The sequence below is a fragment of the Salvia hispanica genome, chromosome 2 (assembly GCF_029641045.1).
Source record: "Salvia hispanica isolate PSC_SH4W2 chromosome 2, Shi_PSC_v1, whole genome shotgun sequence".
In the NCBI taxonomy this organism is placed as follows: domain Eukaryota; kingdom Viridiplantae; phylum Streptophyta; class Magnoliopsida; order Lamiales; family Lamiaceae; genus Salvia; species Salvia hispanica.
In genome coordinates this window covers 33472777-33494011 of record NC_142693.1, presented here as the reverse complement: position 1 = coordinate 33494011, position 21235 = coordinate 33472777, and the positions used below count along the sequence as shown (strand labels likewise).

Sequence of the window (21235 nt, the reverse complement as noted above, 5' to 3'; positions counted from 1 at the left end):
TCAAATTCGATTTGATTCTTTATTATGTTAGAACTAGGTTCTCAAATGATCTCATTAGGTTCCCTTGCCTAAAATAATTTGATTATGATCTTATTTCCTTTCTTTTTTCACATACTAGTACCATCTAAATTCACTAAAAATAGTTGAATGAAAGTAAATTAATTATTGTTAGGCATTACAGAAAATAATGAATTTTAGTGAATGAATAAATACTAATATTGGCGAGTCAATCGAATATAAAAAACAAATTTATTTTTATGCAAGATCAGTATTTTGGACTACGAAATATTTGACGATCGAATGTATGAAAGTTAATTTTCTTTTCTAAAAACAGTAAAAATACATTAATTAATTATTTAATTTGCATGAGCCATCACGTTCATGAAGGCGTTGACTTTTCAACGAATTTAATTCAGTTTCACATTTATATATTTCGACATAAATCTTGACACAATCATATGATAACATTTCTATATACCTAATTATTCAATCTTATGTGTTTGTAAACTCGTGTTATGCATTATTATAATTTTTAGTTTTTGTAGCTGACTTTTCAGCAGAACTGACCACGATTATTTTCAATCCATCTTGTTTCTGAACATACCGATTTGAATGAATATTTTAATCTTATTACACATTACTAGTACTTATTTTCAAACTTCACGAGTTCAAATTAAAGGAATAATCACAGTTTCACACCATCTAATTGGTTCCTGCTCATTAATTATCGCGTATGCAATGATGGATGCATAGATTTATACTTACACAAAAAAGGAGTGATTAGTGTAGAATGAAGTCACCAATATTTTTAAATATTATTAGTTTCTATTCTTGTGGGCATGTTAAATCATTTTATTAATATATTTTATTTTCTTTTTCTCAAAATAACATGGTTTTATTTTCAAATAGTCCCCTGCACGTATGTATACTAATTTTGATTTATGACGGTCAAAGAAGAAGAAGAAACTGACGTACCACTAAATAGAATTTTGAGCAAGCATAAACATGACGATATGAAAATTATTTAGTGCTGATCCTATTATTTCATAATATTATCTGGTTGTTGTGTGTCATGATTTGATATTATTGTGATAGTTGACTATCAATTTATGATTATAAGGGAAGTTAGTTGGCACAACTTTTAAACCTAATTAGGATTGTTAACTTTGAAATGGAGATTGAGCATCAATGTATCATCCATATTGATAAGAATACAAATTTGCTCAAAACATGCCTTGAATAGAAAAAAATAAATAATGCCACGTGGATTATGATGTGTGTGATGTGGCTACTATTCTGTATGAATATGATAAACTCAGAAAAATAATTTTAGTGAGGTGAGGTGTGTGGTAGTATCACATCATTAATACATTATAGAAATAATAGGATCAACAAGTAGATGAAATGATAGGATCAAGATGAATAAAACAAAATAGTCTCGATGATCAAGTAGTACAAACAAGTAGATGAACAAATAAACAGCTTTCTGAAGACCGATGTTCGGATTTTTCATTGTGTCAACGTAACTCAACGATGTAGTCAACGACCTAACAATACAAACTTATAACAAAAAAAAACAAAAGGGTATGCAGAAGAAGCCAATTTGAAGGGAAGAGCCTGGATTGGCATTACTAGATATGCCAGAATCAGGATAATCTGAAACAGATAGAAGAACTAACTACATTTACCTTTCTAATGGCTGCTATTAGAGCTGAACCACGTTAATCCTGGACTAAGTGTCGTTATGGAGTTTCGTCCTGACATGAGAAGACGGGTTTGAGGGATGATAGTACATTGGACATGAATATAAACCGGGAAAAAAATGCAATTGCACTTACAGGTTCAGATAGCTCGTCTCGTATACTGTACATGGACTTCAACATCATTTCCATAGTGTCTTTCGCCAATAGGAATTTAACGTCTCGTTCACCCATACCTGGTTGAGCATCACTGTGAAGCTGGAAAAAGCATAGTAGGACTTCAGAATGATGTTGCAAGAATCAGCAGTTCATCTCATATGCAAGCAAAATCATACCTGCAAGTTCATAACTGCAGCAGGCCCTGTTTGTTCCCCACTTTGATTTGCCATGTTCCAGGTCATTGACTTTTGCCGGGGCAAGATGAACTAACCGAATGAAAGGAATGTTGGTCACATATGAGCATTTCGCTTAAGTAATTTGCACTTCACTCTCTCTAGTTTTACTATGAATGCAAGAATTCTCACCTGGTCTTTTGAAATATCCTGTCGCCACTCCCTTTGGAATTTTTGCAGTAGAAGTGTCAATAGTCTTTGCAGTTCGGGCAGAACTTCAGCAGGGAACAATTTATGAATCTCGTCTTTATTAACATTGTCATAAACACACCTCCGGATCAATACTCGTAGACACACTAATAGCTGCAGTAACACACTATCCATCAACTTATTTTTATTTGAGTTTTTGGATAAGACAAAATACAATTTACTATTTCACAATCAAAATGTCTACAATGAGTGGGCAAGATATCCAGTATAACTATACACAATAAAAACACCCCACACTCGATGCTTGAAATATATCTACATTTCACATATATGCCTGAAATCTTTATGCCTTCGCAGCCTTAAAGACACCCAAACTTAACTCTATCCTAGCAACATCTTTATCCTCAAATACTTTTCACTTTCCTTGAAGCCACACACACTAGCATGAAATGGGAAACATGCCATTTACAAACCATTACCTCTGCCTCCCAAGAACTTCCCTACATCAATCATTAAAAGGTCCAAGCTAAAACTGGGGGATACCATACAAGATCCATCTCAGTGAGCTCCAGAAGTAGAGAGACTCACAGAATGGCAGTTAAGAAAGTATACCTCCCGAGCCTCCAGACACTCCTACAGAACACACGCACCAATTCGAGACAAACAATAATTGGAATTCAGAATTCTCACCCATGAAACCCATGAAACACTAGAATTTCGAGGTATTAGAGGATTGATTTAAGTAATGTGGGAAGAAAGAATTAAAGCAAAATTTTAGATAATGATTTCCAATGGCTCAAAATTTGTTCAACTAGCCATCATATCTGTTATCTTGCAAGCCATAATTACTAGGAGTAACATTTACCCTTTTCCACAGAGAAATCCTTACACCAAAAAAAGGCACCATCTTTACAAAGCAACCACACAATTGAAGTAATCAATCTGGAATAATCCAAAAGGAGGTATAGTCTGCTAAGCTACCCACTAAAATTATATTTGAAACAGTTCTGACCGTGATGTCCAATGCCATTCAAATGCTATGTTGTCGAATAGCTCATCAGATGATGACACACACACTAGGAGAAGTCTCAAATGGCTCAATCAAGCAGTATACAGAGTCTAAAGACACTCTATTAAGCTAAGTTATAAAGAACTAAAAATGAACACGAGTCCCAGTAAAATCCAATGAAAAAGCGACAGCATAGCATCTTCATGTTAAAGAGAGGTATATGAGTCGTAGCAGCGAGTTTTGTTTTGCATACCTACAACAACACTATTTGCATAACCATTCTAGAAAACACATGTGTTTCTCATAATAAAGCATATTCAATATTTCTAATTATTTCTCCTCCCTCCTCTACAACATGCACCAGCGCCTAGCATTACCAGAATTAAACCTACCCAAACAGGCTAGGACTGGTATTTCCCCTTTGAATTTGACCGTTTTTCAATCTCAACAACAGTGTAGCAATGACGATAACACTAGCTATTCCCCCGCCCGAAACCAATCCCCTATTATTTCAATTCAGCAGCAACAACTATAAACCAGCTCTTCTACTGCCCTAGAATCAAATTCGTCTTATAAAAAACGAACAGCATCACTTTGTAGTTTGTAGGCATATGTATACACGATTGGGATTGAGCATTCAAGGCATATAGTGAAAATTAATGAGGAAATCGGCAAGGCGAAAAATGTAGAATAGGGGATTACTGACGGGGTCGAGGTCGGAGTCGTCGGAGAGTTGAAGAATATCGCGAAAGATTCGACGGTCGGTGGCGTCGAGACCGGTGAGTCGGGTGCGCCAGAGAGCTTGGAGTATGTATTCCACGGATTCCTTGGAGCTAGCTCTCACCAGTAGCGGTAGATGACCCCACATACTGTGATTCTTTCCATCTCCCATTCTCCTCTTCGCCTACTGTCTTCTCTTCCAAATATTACACTGTTTTTTTAAAGGTCAGTTTTGGTTTTAATTATATCTAAAATATTCCCTTTTTGAAAAACAGATCCATAAATATTGATGAAGTAGTTTTTTTTTTTTTTACGATTTCGTTAAAAAAACTAAAAAAACTAACAGACGCTAATTACATTAAGCCATTGAATTACTTGGAATTCCATAAGGGCTATTGAAAACCTAAATAGGAAAAAATTTGCAATTACATATGAAAAATCAAAATAAAAAGACGGGATTAATAAAAAGTTTTTAAAATGTTACTATGGTCTGAAAAAGTTTCAAAAAAGCAAAATTTCTTTTAATTAATGGACCTTCGATGATATTCTTTTAGGGATTACGAATGCTAGGCATGCAAGTCAAGTCCTATGTAATTCATTCTTATTTCAATTGTAAATTGTAACGGAGGGAGTACATGATAAATATTCCATATGTGATACATTTCTTTCGACTCTGAATTTAAGAAAATTGTATTAGTTGATCAAATGATTATATAATAAATAAGATAGAGAATAATAGGTGAGACTTTAAAATTTTATTTTCTGTATGTAACCAATTCACTAATATGAATATCGTTTTCCACATGCATTGCGCGGATATTGATTTATAGTAGCATTTCTAAAATTCATTGTGACGATAATACATAATAATTATGACTCGTTTCTTTACTGTATTCATTTGATACATTACAGCAGTGTATTCCCCTATAAAATACAGTATAGTACATACATGCATTAGGTGTTTATAGTATTTTATTACTTCGAGTATTATTCTTTAACTATAATTCATTTAATATATCCTAATAAATATTTAATTCGTTAACTATATTTTACAGTTGACTACAGCTCTCACATTGTGCAATCTTAAATAGAGAATGGTACAGATGAGTTTGTGAATTTCTTGCCAACATCTTGGCCACTACTCTCAGCAATCTCCTTCAGACTCGTCCACGTCCTCTTCCTTCTCTTACTCGAAGCTTGAGTGCTCTTCTCCGTATCTGCTGCACCCAGGCTGATTTGAGGTTCATCGGCTTTCTTTGCACCGGGTCTATTTCTTTTCCTCCGCTTTGAATCCAATAAAGAAAGACCACTTTTCGACAGTGGAGTGGCCAGAGAGCTTCCTTCAAGATCCTGTCCATCTAAAGGCAACAAACCACTGCACTCGACAGTAGTTGTAGCATTTTCCGAGCTAGGGTGGTTCTCCCGCACTTTCTTTAAGCCCGGTGCTGGTTTAGGCTTTGGCGGACATATCTCTTTGACATAGCCATTCGGTGTTCCTCTCATCGTATTTTGATGAGAACAAAAGTGACATCTGTAAACAATATTGTTCTGCACTATAATCTTCGATCTCTTTCGCCTATGCCTCCCTTTTGACTTGTTATTCTCAATCCGAACACTGCAATTGTTACCGGGTTGCAGAATAGATTCACATCTGTTGAACAACAAAGCATTCAAAACCTCATCAGTCGATTTCAAATGTATGCAGAAACAGTCCAAGGGAAGAAGTAGGAGAAAGATGAACACCTCTGACTAACTTAAAAAGCAATAGCATACTTGAATAGTCAACCAGTTATCCATATAGGGTCCGTTCGGTTTGAAAGATTATATCCCATTATCGATTACGTAATAATGTATTATGTTAGGTTTATGAGATTGAATCTCACAACTTAATCCTAGATGGATATTCATATGATAATGAGTCATAGCAACCGAATACCACCATAGTATAGTATTATCTCCCAAACAATGCTGCAAACTTAAAGAAACACATGAATCTATCAAGTAGAAACACAGGAGTGTCACAAGTTGAATGAACAAAAAAACCAAGTTACTTTAGCAAATTATGGAGCTCAAATTACAGAAAGTTGGAACTGTTTTTACTACATTTGCTGCTGTGTTAAAATCTTCTTCTCACCACTCTCAACTTTTTAGATTCTGCCATGCTCAATCTTTGCAACACGAGTTAGGCTCCCATATGAAGCATTAAACAAGTCACTCAAGTTAGCAACACAAGTATCTCTTGTTTTTAAAGCACAACTAATTGCTTGACTTCTCTAATCCTAGCCTTTCAATGAGAAGATGTAAATAACCGATGATTTTCTCCAATTCTACCCTTTCAATGGCATATGAATAAGCAAAAGTAGTTCAAATTAGATAAGTTATTAAGCTAATCCTCAAAAATTAAATGCTAACTAAATGCATATTAATCAACTAAACAGACATAATACCAACCGTGAACAAGATAAAATTTTGCAATCCACTCCACGCTATAGCATAATAAACCAGTAAAGGCTTAACCTTTCGCAGACAAATAAAGCAGGGTCGCCCCGAACACCCAGTGCTTCGTTGGTGGCAGAGAGGCGCTCCCCGAAGTAAGCGGCGAGGGAAGGAACAGAGGCATCGGCCGCCCACAATGCTACTTCTTTCAGATGGTCGATCTTGCACATGGTTTTGGCATTTATGTTGCCGTGTCTTTTACGAGCCGATTCTTCTCTCAGCGTCATGGAACCGCGTTGCCGTGTCTTTTATCCGGTGAGAAGAAAAAAAAAAAAAAAAAAGACTGGCTGAGTCATGAACTCTTGCACAATTTTGCAATCATGAATATTTGGAGAAGTGAGAGTTGGAACTCTTGCAGACAAGTTTGAGAGCATCACATAATCCAATCCCAATTCGAGCTCATAATATTTGGAGAGGTAGAAATACCCCCAATTGTAGTCATAAATTCAAAACAATTCTACCAGACAAATTTGAGCATTACATAAAGCCAATTACTATGAAGTCATAAACTATCGCCCCCCTTCGCTAGCTCAATTCAAGAAAAAATTTCACCTACTTTAGCATTTGAATTTTCAATTCAGTTCAATGTTAGCATACAAGAGGAATAAGGTATATACAAAATTGTTACCAATGTTTGGCAATGGGTGTGGAGCTTCAAGCTTTCAAATATTCTTCATGTAGGATGGAGAAGTAGTGATACAGGAAGAGGCAGAGGCGTTGGAGAACACCGGCGAGAGTAATTTGTGAAGGAGAAGGAAAACGGTAAATGTGATGTAGAATTTAAAAGGGCTTTTTCTATCTTGGGCTTCTCATTCAAAACTCATTCAGGCCCAACGATAACGACTCTATATAGTATATAGAGTAAAGACCAAAATTGGTCCTGAACATATGACCGTTTTACCTTTTTGTCCTAAACATTATCTTTTGAATTTTTTGGTCCTGAATATATGAAAATTTGATCATTTTAGTCCTGGACTAACTATTCCGTTAAAAACTCAACGATCAACGGATTTAATCCATATTTTTACTAAATTAGACTTTTAATTCTGATTTTTTACTCCCTAATTAATTCTCTAATTAAAATTAGTAGATATTCATTTAACAGTCTAGTCAGCGGCTCCGTGATGGAATCTAATTTTGCTATTGTTGTTATTAATAATATTATTAACAGTCTCCTCGTCAAAATTGGAAGGGTGAGGGGTGGGGCCACGGGAAGGTAAAGCCTCGCCGGCGCCGAAGTTGGAGTTGCGGTGGGCCATCATGGAGTAGAAACGGTGTGGTTGAAGCTGGAGCCTCTCGGGTGGGGTTTCGGGAGGATTGGAGGGAGTAGATCTTGGTGTTGGTGAGATTGGAGGGGCGGGGGGTGTTGGAGGAGAATCCCATGGAGCGTCTGGAGAAGATGTCGGATCTGGAGGCGTTGGATTTTCATACGGAGACGTGGAGTTTCTGTCTTCTTTGACTTCGGCCTCTGTCACGAGGGGGTGGCAGCCGTCGAGGGACATGACGTCGGAGTCGACGTGGATGGAGACGATGGAGGGTGTTGGGGAGGGTTGATATTAATTAGGGAATAATTAGAGATTTAATTAGGGAGTTAAAAATTAAAATTAAAAGTCTAATTTTGTCAAAATCTAGATTAAATCCATTGACCGTTAAGTTTTTAACGGAATAGTTAGTCCAAGACCAAAATGATCAAATTTTCATATGTGATGGACCAAAAAATCCAAAAGATAATGTTTAGGACCAAAAAGATAAAACGATCATATATTCAGGATCAATTTTGGCCTTTACTCTATACTCTTATTTCATTCGAAACTTATTTTTTCAAAGTACTCTAATTAGAAACAACACACATAATTATTAAAATAAATTTCTAGCATATTGCGATCAGACCCATTTTCAGGGCATTACTGTAACTTACATGCCGATATACTCTCTTCCTTTTCTAAGTATTTCTTTAAACTATGATTCATAATAGTTTATTAATATTAAAAAGTGTCAAATATGTTTTAAAAATACAACTAATTTATTTTAAATAGTGGTAATATTTCAATTAGTACAAGCATCGCTATTAATTTGTTAATATCTGATTTCCTACAATGAGAAATCTTGATTTTCAATAAAAATAGTTTCCTTTCACATTTGAGTTTTTTTTAATTGAAAATTAATATTTATTACTTTAAATAATTAATTTACTTTAAATGTTGATCTCAAAATCCTTTAATGCAGTGGTTTGAGATTGTTTTAGTATAAATCTAAAATGAGTACTTACTAATATGACCATGTAATATGAAATGTGGCTACATGGAGTATAAATTTTGAATTTTCAAATCCTGGAGCAACAGCAAAATCCCAAGAGATTTTCCATTACATAGTGATGTGGTCATAGTTCTATACAGTCAAAAGAAAATGATTGTTTCAGCAGAAACAACAATTTCAATAGTGCAGCAAACAAAAAGATGATGGAACTATTTGAATAGATATAGAAACACGACAATCTGCGAGTAACAATCAAATATTATATATAATCACATATGTCGAAAATGGAATATTATACCAAAATTTCCATCAAACGTGGAGGGCACAACAATTAACAATCATTTATGTTTAAAACATTGCTAGTGCTACTCTGTGATTATAATTCACAAGCCCTTCATTTCAGTGGACCAAAATTTTCTGGCTCTCCCGTCATCCATATATATGATTGTAGTTAGAATTTCCAATTATACACCAAAAATGAGTTTTAATATAGAAATTTTTTTCAGTAATGCATTAAATCTAAAACCAGTTTTTGAGTTTTTCTATGGAACAATATCAAATATGGTGCAACTACAAAAAATGGTGTGCAATTTGGATTTGATGTAAATGTTTGAAGTAAAACTACTTTTTGTAAGTTATGCATACTAAAAAATGGGTTTGAGTTTGGTGTAAATGGTTGGAGATGGTCTAAAAACAACATAATTGAAATCCAGAAAAATATTAGTTTGCCGTGATTTAAAAATTAACCAAAAAAATCATGGAGTTTGAATTTATTCATAATAATACTACAATGAAAAAACCAGGTCATTTGCATATATTATTGTTACTTTCAACAAAACGAAGTCATTTTTTATGAATAGCAAGATTGTTTGACTAGCAGTCGGTGACATTCACATATGTTTTGGAGTGTTATATCAGATTTAATTTCACCAAAATTTTTCGCATTGGGAGAATTGTGAATATGCCGTTAATTGTTTTAAAAAAAAATAATGGAAAAATTTATGCAGCTAGGCCGGAATGTGATCTAACATTATGATTTTTTCGACAATTTGCACATGATATTAATACTGATTAATTGTAGATAAAAAAGATGGGATATGAGAAGATATGTAAAACAAGATAAGAAATACGGGCTTCATGTCGAGATATGCAAAGATATGATTTTTTTCCGTTGTTGTTTGATAGAAAAGAAATTATCTAAATTTGTATTGTATATTAAATAACATGGCTTAACTTGACAAATTGGTGGGATACATAAACAAGGTTAATGTTATAATTTTGGTAAGATAAGATAGGGCCCTGGTCTTATATTGAGCTTTGAGTTAAGCTTAACTATGATATCAAACAATTAGAAATGTCCATATACAATTCTCTATTTTGGTATTACTAACTTATCAAACATGCCCTGACTTCAATAATTTTCTTTAGTTACATTTATACAACTGACTATAACAGTTTGGTATCCAAATCAATTTATCTAATTCTTGATCTTTTTTCTTTCTTGAGTACTTGATCTCTTGTTGATTCTTGACTCAATCTCTTAATTATTTTATTCCTGATTGCTCAATATAAATATTTCTACTATTAAAACGTACACTTGGAATCAATCATCAAAACTTTATGTTTTTTCTGACCTTTTTGGTTTCCAGTAATAAAGCATATCCAAATCACCTCTCTTATTACATGCATGTTACGTTCTAGCTATGGTGTTAGAGCACTCCCAATGGAGGTGGCGAATTCTCGGCGATAAATCGCCGATTATCGCCGAATTATCGCCGGCCATTGTGGCGAAGTCGGCGATAATTCGGCGATAATGTTACCGTTGCTTCGCCGAGTGGCGATTTATCGCCGGATTATCGCCGAGCGATCGCCGGCCACTGTGGGCGACGCTCGGCGATAATCGGCGATTTTTAAAATTTTTTTTTTTTTTTTTGGCCGAACGGCTATTTTATCCCACCCCTATAAATATTTCATCCTCTTCCTCCATTCATCACCCACAAACTTCATTCACACAAATTTTCAATCTTTTTTCTCTCCATCTTTATTAAATGAGTTCTGATTCATCGTCTCGTGCTCAGTCCGACGAGGAAATATCACATTCTTCTTCCGAAGAAGAGGTACCTCCCGCTCCCACCGGATGGGATGTAGCGGGTTTCGCCAACAACCCAATCAACAACTATATCTCCCGCTGCATACAAAGCGAGATCGCTCGAATGCAGCAGCCACCCCCCCAACGGCCAATCCGCCGGCGGCGCCGATACATCCCTCGCAACCACACTGGTGCGCACGATCGGCTGTTCGCCGATTATTTCGCGGAGGAACCACGTTATCCGGCAGATGTATTTCGTCGCCGGTTCAGAATGCGCCGCTCCCTCTTCCTGCGCATTGTTAATGCGTTGTCCGCGCGTTACCCCGAGTTCCGGCTCCAGCGAGACGCAGCAGGGAAGCCCGGACTATCGCCCCTACAGAAATGCACTGTTGCCATCCGGCAGTTGGCATATGGAGGGTCCGCCGACATGTTCGATGAGTATCTGCAATGCGGCGAGACGACTGGCAACGAGTGCCTGAAGAATTTCTGTCAGGGCGTGCGAGAGATATTTGGGGAGCACTACCTTCGCTCGCCGGACGCAGCTGACTGCCAGTTCCTACTGGATTGGCACTGGAGGACCCACGGCTTTCCGGGGATGCTCGGCAGCATCGACTGTATGCACTGGCAGTGGAAGAACTGCCCAACCGCGTGGCGAGGCCAGTTTACTACCGGCTACAAAGGTACGCATCCCACCATCATTCTTGAAGCCGTTGCCGACCAACGGCTTTGGATTTGGCATGCTTATTTTGGTATAGCCGGGTCGAACAACGACCTAAATGTTCTCAATTCCTCGCCCCTTTTCAACGAGCGGATCAACGGATTAGGCCCCTCCATCGAATTCACGGCCAATGGCAATGTGCATAACATGGGGTACTACCTGGCTGACGGCATCTATCCGCAATGGCCCGTGTTTCTGAAGACGATCAGATGCCCACTCGGAGATAGAAGAAGGTATTTTGCCCGAGCGCAAGAGTCTGCGCGCAAGGATGTGGAGAGGGCATTTGGGGTGCTCCAATCGCGATTTGCACTGGTAAAGGGTCCGACGCGCTTTTTCTACCAGGGGGATATTGCCGATATCATGTATGCGTGCATCATCATGCATAACATGATCATCGAAGATGAACACGAAGGCGTCCTCGACGTCACCAACGACCCAAGTGTTGCATCATCGAGTCACGGTGTCTCAACCGAGTCCGCCCGCCAGGGTGTACCGCACAACGAACATGAACGGTTCCAGGCGTTCATGGACATACACCAGAAGGAGGCCCATCAAGCACTACAACACGATATCATCGAAGAATTGTGGGCAAATAGAAACCGCGCCCACCGCCCTTGAATTTTTTTTTCTTTGAATTTTTTTTTTGATTTTTTATTTCCATTCGTGTACTTTTTTTTTTTTTAATTTTCTTCGTTGTAATGTGTACCCGTGTTTAATACAACGAACTTTATTACTATTTATTTGATTTATCTTTATAAATTAAATAAGCTAGCTTTATTATATATAAAAATAAAACAATTAAATTAGTGATGATGTAAAAATGAAATGTTGAGTTAGGGAGAAATAAGGGAGAAATAAGGGAGAAACCATTGTAGGGGTTGGCTAAAAACTGGGGATAAAATGTGATGCTGATGTGGCGCTGATGTGGCAGGAGTTAGGGAGAAATAAGGGAGAAATAAGGGAACTCCATTGGGAGTGCTCTTATCCTCATATCCATTTTGCTAGTGTGACTGAGTCCCACAAAAAATGAAAACTTGCCCACCTTCAAAAAAGTGATGATGTCATGTTCCTTTATAACAAATGTTTCCAACATTATTCAAAATAGCAAATGGTTCCGATATTAATCAATCATCCCAAAATCAACCTCTTTAATAATTTATCTTAAAATTCTTATTCAAAATAACCCATTATCATGCTCAAAAATCAAAATTAATGGCATAGCTAGCAATGTATATGCATGTGATCCCCCAACTTGGAAATGTTTGTCGCATTTATACAAGTTAATTACTTGAACAATACCTCGAGTTTCAATAATGGAATATATATGATGATACTCTATTATTAATTCAACAGTTATATCGATTAAAGCAATGGATATAAGTTGTTTGGATTATGTAAAGCCCACTGTGTGTTACACATATCCTGACAATTTGATAGGACAAAATGCTAAGGATTTGTCATAATTACTGTGTTGATGATCCTACAAAGAGCCCATGTCCTACAACTTTTCAAATTGAGTGTGATGTGTGTTGCTTTCCATCTAAATTTTGGTTGCTATTGCAACTCTCTATCTTCAGAGTCATGCATAAATCAAGTGACAGCACGACTTCAATATTATATAAATATTTTTAACTTGATAGCATATATACAAAAATATGGATCAAGAAAAACCCTGACCCAGTCGATCTCTTTTTTACTTTCACATTTTCCCTAATTATCTTTGAAACATGTCAAATGGGATGCTGTTGATGTTACTACAAATGATCTTATCCAGAAATGTTTATATATTTTGCGTTGGATCCCAGACATTGGTAGTGGGTATTTGGTTTCTTGGGATAATTTTTACTAAAGTTTAACAGTTAGAATACAAAATTTATACAGCTATCATGTATTATTTGTCTCCTTTTTGTTCTGATTCATTTGCCTTTTCCAATCTCTGCAGGGTTCTCACCTTGACCATTACCATTTCTCTAATTGTCACTCATCACATTTTCATTATTCAATCTAGACATATTCAACTCTATTAATTGCATATTGTGTAATGATTAAAATCTCGAATTTTATCGAAAAATGTTACTTTTAGCCTACTTTTAGCCTATTGAGAACATCGTCTTAAGGTTGAAATAGTTTTTGGACATATTTTTCTGAATTTATTAGTTTTTCATTTTATTTCTTTTTGAGTTACTAGGGTATCAAAAGCATAGTGAGATTCATTATTAGTTAATTTTGAATTCAAGAAATCAGGGTTTATGTGTTTCTCCATCAATTTCGGCCATTCGGCCTCGTATATTTCAGGCAAGAATCTGGCGAGTTGATTTAAATTTCGTTGCCGGATTTTAGGTTACAAGCCAAAATTGGAACTTTGTGTGAACTTCAAGGGTTTTTTTAAAAAATAGACATAGGTTGAACTCATCCAAAATTAAGACAATGAACTATATTTTGCCTGTTGATGAATAAGATTATTTACAATCTCAAATATTGTCCCACATGACTCATAGATATACTTTTGAAACTTGGCTCACATTCTATGACTAACTTGTCTACTTGCATTACAATGATCATCGAGGGCAGACAAAGGGCTACCTCCATAATGCTGTGTCCTGGACAAGATTGAAAACTGATAATTTGATTTTGACCATAAATTCTTAATGTAGGAATGAGATTAATGATGAAACCAGAACTAGATTTTTTTTACTTTAATTAGCTAGATTTTTACTTTAATCATGTTAGTACGTCTAATTCAAAGATATCAACATTCACCACTTGATCAGGTCCATTAATTCATCATGATTTGGTTTACTAATTATACAGGTGTTAATTGTGTTTTAAGTTTGAAAAATATGGTAAAACCAAAAATTAAGACAAATTCAGAAATGGAAATATCTGTATATCATTCAAGAAATTTAGGTCGTCTCACAGTTATCTTAACTGAAGGAAAATGTATAGAAACTAATAAACTCCAAGATTATTTCATTATATAGTTGTAGGAGTATAATATAGCTAGAGTTAATTGCAGAAAAAACAATTAAATTTTGATTTGTTCTCAATTATTACACAACGAAAAAATCAGGTCACTTATGTGGAACATACTATTGAGTATTGATGATTTTCAACGAAACGACATCATTTTTTAAACAATACTAAATCGTTTAACTCACTGCCGGTGACGTCCACGTATGATTCCTCGGCTTCCATATCAAATAATTCCGCCAAATATATTTGGCTTGGGATAATGGAAAACAAATCAATACTCTTTATTTTTCTGACTTATTTTCAAAATTGCAAGACTAACAAAAAAATTGGCAAACATTCGCTCATGAAAGCATAGAATGTACCATCTCAAAATGGGTAGATGAAGACATGAAGTGATCATGAGCCACAAATATGTAGGAAGTATACAAAAAAATCTTGTACAACTTCAATCATGGAACTTTGACACCATATATACAAGAGAAGCTCAACTCAATTATTTATATTTTTGCACATGAAAAACTGATATCTCTTTCATCATGATACATGGCGCTGCAAAAATTTATGTCATATTCAAAGATGAAACTAAAAATCAAACCTAATTTGGAGAAGAAGAAAAAAAAAGGAGTTTTAAGGTCTAACGTTGTTGGGTCCCGCAGGAGTGACACGTGGCGGAGATGGAATCCAGCCTCTCCTTGATCCTCTCGGCTCTCTGCAGCTCCTCGCGCGCCCTCTCCCACATGGCGCGCGCGCGTGCGAACTCCGACTGCGCCATCTCCATCTCCCTCCGCGTCAGCTCCCTCACGCGCTCCGCGTACGCCTTCTCCGTCGTCGCCAGCCGAATCTGCTCCGCCGCCTGCCACCGGAGAGCCTCCACGCAGCTCGGTGGGGCCCTCATCTTCCTCATCGCCGGCGTGCTCAGGCTTATGGACAGCTGGAGGTCCAGCGGCGGATCGTGATCGCCCGGCTTTGACAGAGGAGATGCGGCCGCGGCGGCGCAGGAGAAGAGCTGCATCTCTTGATGGCTTCCTTCCATAAGTATCTATATAGAGAGCCAAGGAATGTGAGCTATATTTATATATGGTGGGGTTGCTTGGTTATTGGGAAATGAGGGCGATGTATTATGTATGCATATATAAGGGTGAATTAATTGCGTGTAAATCACCGAGTTTGGTCAAATTCTAAGTCGTTTTCGTTTTTCAAAGTTTAATGACAAATTGTGAAGATCATAAATTCGTAATTGTTCCACGACGATTTAATTCTTCTCTAGTAAATGTGGTGCTAAGTTGGCGCAAACATCTAAAGTTTGGTGATGTGAATGAGTAGTGATGAATAGTGACGCAAACACGTACTTATTAATTAATATTGAAACATGAGTGATTGAACGATCTAAAAACCTAAAAAGTAAAAGTATATAGAGATGATCGTCATTTTAAATCACATTTTTTTGTTGACGATCTATTTGATCTCTTAACTTTTGAAACTTAAATATAAAGTTGCAGCTTTTCAATTTTGCAATGGTTCCATAATGGTCAAAATTGAACTAACTAATATAATAAAATGATCAAATATGATGTGAAAACAAAATAAAGTTATTTTGGAATAATGTCGACGTGGTTTTGTTGTCGTCGTTATTAATTTCGATTTTGACCATCACATTGCAAAAAATAAAATAAAAAATAATTTTATGTTACAGTTTAAAAGGTTGTAGAATTGCTAAAAATCAATAAAAGATTATGGTTTAAAAATACTCCCTCCTCCTTCCACAAAATAATGTCCATTTTTAGTAAGTGGCACACTTTCCGTTAAAACATTACACTCACATTTTATTATAAAATCAATATATATATATAAAGTGTGATCCACATTTTACTTAATTTTTTCAACCAATTTTCATTCACATCTTTTAAAACCCGCCCTCAGTTTAAGTGGAACTTTAATTGATGGGCAGAGGGAGTGTAATTACTTCAAAATTATAATAAAATAATTTGGTCAAAATAGAATAATTGCATGAGAACTTTAAAGTGGTGAAATTTTAAGTGTTTGCTAGAAAAAAGGCTAAATTTTATTTACAGTATTGAGTCCATTTTCCCATGCAGAGAAGAGGACGGGGGACCAGCAATCATGTAATTCTTGCATCTTCTATGAATAAAGGGATCTTGGACTATATATTTTAGTACATTGTAAGTTGTAAATGTGTGAGTGTGTGTTTGTTGTTTGAAATTCAACTAGTAGTAGTCAAGAATGTGTTCAACCGATCCATGGAGAAACGACGAGAGTATTGGATTTGGTGGTACATTTGGTTTTTAACTTTTTATCATGTGGTGCATACAAATAGAAGAAAGAAAACAGTTTGAATTAATCTGTATATTGTAGCACAATATGACACATCACATAAGCAACATGTATAGCAAATGTTGACAGGTATTAATGCTCCTCTTGACTAGAGATATAGCTAAAGGTGTTCTAGATCAAAACTGGACCGGAACCGGTGTTTCACGGCTCTGTGAAAATGGAATCAAAACCGGACCGTGCAGTAGGGTTGGCAATTTTCGACGAACAATGGATGGAGTGACTAATTGAATCACTTTACAAAGTTGATCGCACTCTATATATCATCGGCGCCATATGGATTCATAATTTGTAAGAGGGCTGCAGAAAAATTAGGAAGATTTGAGAAGAAGATGAATGTTATGAAGAATACTGGTTCTACATATCAATTTTTTCAATAACCACACAAAGCTACTTTTGAAACAACATATAATGAGATATTGCAGTATTTCAAAATTATAGACATACAAATTGATAAAAAAAAATAAATGCATTCATTGACAATTGACTCCTTCAAGTTAAAATTTACTTATTAAATTATTGAATTTGCTGATGAAACTGAGGAACCAAAATCTCTTCTTAGTTAGGTCTTTGATATTAATTCTTGGTAATAGATACATGTATGTAAGTGATGGCATAATTATGTAATTTGTGTCTAAAACAAGTTGGGGTAGTAAGTTTAATTTTTGTAAGGACAATTGATTTTGTGTGGTGGACCTAACCCGTTGGCCCTTAAAAAAAAGAGAGAGAGAAGAAATAATAAAAGGATATCAACTTTTCTTAAACACAAAAAGGCCACATTGTGGCAAGTGGAAGACTTGGGCTTTAAAATAAAGTTGATGTAACATCATCAAATCTTTGACATGTGCCGCTGCCGCCAGTTTGTCAATAAATTTCACCTGCATATTATCTTGATGATGATTTTTGTTTGGAATCCATTTCAAATTTTTTTCTACTATAAATGATTTTGTGAAAGTTAGCATACAATCTAATGGTGGATTTAGGAAACAAAAATCATAGTCAAAAGATATATGTAATGCAGCATTTATCACTAATAATGGATCAGAATAGAGAGTAAAAGTAAACCTTAATTCTAAAGATTCTAGTGGCGCTATTGCATCATAGATTGATGATAGATTGATGATAGAGTGAACTACAAAAATGGTCCCTGTACTATGGGTTTATCTCGTCCATAGTCCCTGGACTTTAAAAATATCGCCAGTAGTCCCTGGACTAAGGGTTTATCTCGAAATTGGTCCTTTTGGCTTTTTTGGTACGAAAATACCCTTTGATATTATTTTGGGGGTTTGGGCAATTTGGTCTTTTTACACTTTTAACATTTTAAATCTGATATTTGGTGTATGTTATTTAATGAGCTCATCAATTAAACAAATCAAGATTAAATACTCCACTATTAATACTACTTTAGGAGTGAAAAAAAAAATCGAAAACCGAATATCCAAACCGATCTAAACCAAAATTTGAAATTCGGTTCGAGCGGAAAAAAAAAAAAGAAAAATCGAATTGTATTTTAAATATAATATTATATATATACTATTAATTTAATACATTATATTACATAGGAGTATATAATATATATATTCTTTTAATGTATTTCATATAATATATAGTATTACAGAGTTGTGATCAATGTCGAACCATTCTTAAGGACCGAACTAGAGACCAAATTAGGGCCCTCCATGTTTTTAATCTTGTGGTTAAGATTAATTTACCATTATTTCATTATTTTATCTCAAAAAAACTTGCTGAAGGGTATTTTGGGAAATCAATATATTATGAAACATAAATACTTGTTTCCTCCTATCTCTCGATTCTTCAATTGCCAATCTGCTTGAATCGATCTATCTCCTCCATCTTCATCTTCATCGATCTCCTTCATCTTCATCGATCTCCTTCTCGTAATCGCCTTCAATCTTCATTGATCTCCATCATCGGACAATTGTTTTGCCTCAATTGTCTCAATCGTGATCTGCCTGAATCGGAGTCACCGGTGTCTTCATCAATTGCCCCTCCGTTGTCATCGATTGCCCCTCTGTGGCATAATCGGAGTGACTGGTGTCGTCAGTCAGGAGTTTCTCTCCGTCATTCCAGACAGAGACTACCCCTACCAATCCCTCAATTTGCTCGCCTCCACGCGCTTCGCCGAAAATCGGATTGTTTGTGAAAAATTAGTAATGATGTGATTGTTTGTGATAATTAGTAATATGAGAAAAATTAGCGATGGTGCTTGTGAAATTAGTAATGATGTGATTGTTTGTGAGAATTTGTAGAAACCGCATTGGATTTCAATTACTCTGCACTGCTTCTGGCTGCGATCTGGACGAATTTGGGGATTGTGTTGTTGATTTATTGTTTTATTGTGCATATGTGTTTGTTTGTGGATAATGAGCTGCGTGTGTACTTCAATTTGCAGATCTAGCTAGTTCATGCACGAGTTGTGCATTTTTTTCAAAAAATAATAACATTTTTCACTGCTGAATTTGGAAAATCTTCTTTTTTGATAAAGAGCTGAACAATTCTGCAACCAAACCTTACTTATTAAAGGCATCATCTTTTTTTTATTGATACAACAGCTATGCAAATTGCACTTGGAACACGGACACACACACACACACAAGCATGATATATACAAAATCGAGAAGAGGAAGAAGCTGCAGAGTAGCGTTGTCTTCCTCAATCGCCGTGGTTGATTGAAGACATTTCAAATTGGAGAAGAACAAGTGTGGAAATCGCCAATATTTAGATTTCTATATTACTTCATTCAACTAGGATATTACTTCTTTCAGTTAGATTATTACTTCATTCAGTTAGATTATTAAGTACTTCATTATTTAACTTTCTTATTACTTCATTAACTAAGTCATTACTTCATTTTTTGTTTTACTATTTCATTCAAATAGTTTTATCACTTCATTCGACTAGTGTATTACTCTAAAGGATTTTGGAGCAGATAAGAAAGAGTGATCACTACTTCATTCAATCGTGCAATTAATTCATTCAACATGTATATCACTTCATCAAAATAGGTTTTTATTTCATTGAACTTCAAGTGAGTTATTACTTCAGTCCACTACCTTGTTAAATGAAGTTATAACTTCATCAACACTGACATACGAATACATAATAATAAATAAAAAATACTTCATTGTTAAAACACTTCGCATTGTCCATTCACTTTAAAGTTTGCAAAAAGTTTAAACAAATTTAAATTCAAAGTGGAATGAAGTAATAAATTACTGAAATGAAGTAATTAACTACAATAGTGAAGTAATAAACTTATAATGTAATTTGACAAAAAAAGACCCTTGGTTGAAGTTATTCTGATTCAGAATCTCATAGAAGAATTCTGATTATGGATGATCTACAAACACCAATTGGCACTCTTCTTCATACAAATTCAAATTTAGAGGTAGAAGAAGACGACAACTCATTTGAAGGTTCACGGTTTTTTCGATTCATTTTTTTTAGATACCTGATGTGTTTTTAATTTTGCTAAAGTTTTTGAACACATCCGATGAAAAATTTACGTTTGGACCTTGTTTATGAATGAATTATATTTAACAAGAGATTAACAATTTGTATATTTTTTTTTTATTTTTTCGCGTTTGTAGTAATAAATAGATAAGTATGAAGTAATGGTTTATCTGAATAAAGTAATCACCAGATTGTACTCATAATGAACTAAACTTTGGTTATCCTGAAGTAATAACAAGTAAAACTAAACTTCTGTTCTTGTTGAATATTAAATGCTGATATTATTGTAGTGTATATGCGATTTGTACTCATAATGAACTAAACTTTGGTTATTCTGAAGTAATAACAAGTAAAACTGAACTTCTGTTCTTGTTGAATATTAAATGCTGATATTATTGTAGTGTATATGCTGACTTGTTTGCACATTAAAATGAACTACATATTCTTTTTAATGAAAATGAACTACATATTCTTTTTAATGAAGTAGTAAATTGATAAGATGAAGTAATAAACTATGATAATGAAGTAATATAATTGATTTGTTTATATAGTTAGGTATATTACCAAAATGAAGTAATAAAACATGATAATGAAGTAATAGTCTATAAATATGAACTATAATGTTTACTTCACCCCCAAATTAAATATGAACAATGAAAAAAGAAATATCAGCCCCAAATTAAAGTATGATTTCTAAGACTAGTAAAGTATGCTGACATGCTCTGAATCGAATTAATGCGGGCGGTAACAGCAGTGCATACTTTTATGTTTGATGAAGTAGTAATTTCATAAGATGAGGTAATAAAACATTTGTAATGAAGTAATAGATACTAAATATGAACTATCTATTTACTGTGTTGCATGGGTTTAGGGTTTTAGGATTTAACTCAGCTGCTGCTTGTTTGCACA

At 35.1% G+C, this 21235-nt stretch overlaps 3 protein-coding genes across 3 annotated transcripts; all 3 read right to left on the bottom strand.

The window, feature by feature from the left end:
* Window positions 1–1396: 1396 nt before the first annotated feature.
* LOC125198446 (uncharacterized) lies at window positions 1397–4188 on the bottom strand. The gene is made up of 5 exons (XM_048096785.2): window positions 3958–4188; window positions 2225–2395; window positions 2036–2125; window positions 1839–1958; window positions 1397–1757 (listed from the first exon to the last, which is right to left on the bottom strand). Exons 1-5 carry the CDS (start codon window positions 4141–4143, stop codon window positions 1743–1745), a joined length of 582 nt encoding a protein of 193 aa, XP_047952742.1. The 5' UTR covers window positions 4144–4188; the 3' UTR covers window positions 1397–1742.
* A 770-nt stretch (window positions 4189–4958) lies between these two features.
* On the bottom strand, window positions 4959–7241 carry LOC125201628 (uncharacterized). The gene is made up of 3 exons (XM_048099817.2): window positions 7096–7241; window positions 6489–6712; window positions 4959–5622 (listed from the first exon to the last, which is right to left on the bottom strand). Exons 2-3 carry the CDS (start codon window positions 6692–6694, stop codon window positions 5055–5057), a joined length of 774 nt encoding a protein of 257 aa, XP_047955774.2. The 5' UTR covers window positions 6695–6712; window positions 7096–7241; the 3' UTR covers window positions 4959–5054.
* A 7655-nt stretch (window positions 7242–14896) lies between these two features.
* Window positions 14897–15590, bottom strand: LOC125202545 (uncharacterized). Its single transcript, XM_089064569.1, has one exon. The coding sequence runs from the start codon at window positions 15534–15536 to the stop codon at window positions 15138–15140; it is 399 nt and encodes a 132-aa protein (XP_088920695.1). The 5' UTR covers window positions 15537–15590; the 3' UTR covers window positions 14897–15137.
* Window positions 15591–21235: the final 5645 nt, after the last annotated feature.

What these genes read in the sequence shown, in the direction of transcription:
- LOC125201628 (XM_048099817.2), bottom strand. Translation starts at nt 6,694, where the DNA reads ATGACGCTGAGAGAAGAATCGGCTCGTAAAAGACACGGCAACATAAAT. An exon ending in GCTTTATTTGTCTGCGAAAG is followed by an intron (nt 5,623 to 6,488) that starts GTTAAGCCTTTA and finishes GTTGTTCAACAG; the next exon opens with ATGTGAATCTATTCTGCAAC.
- LOC125202545 (XM_089064569.1), bottom strand. Translation starts at nt 15,536, where the DNA reads ATGGAAGGAAGCCATCAAGAGATGCAGCTCTTCTCCTGCGCCGCCGCG.
- LOC125198446 (XM_048096785.2), bottom strand. Translation starts at nt 4,143, where the DNA reads ATGGGAGATGGAAAGAATCACAGTATGTGGGGTCATCTACCGCTACTG. An exon ending in AGGATATTTCAAAAGACCAG is followed by an intron (nt 2,126 to 2,224) that starts GTGAGAATTCTT and finishes TCATTCGGTTAG; the next exon opens with TTCATCTTGCCCCGGCAAAA. An exon ending in CTGCAGTTATGAACTTGCAG is followed by an intron (nt 1,959 to 2,035) that starts GTATGATTTTGC and finishes TGCTTTTTCCAG; the next exon opens with CTTCACAGTGATGCTCAACC.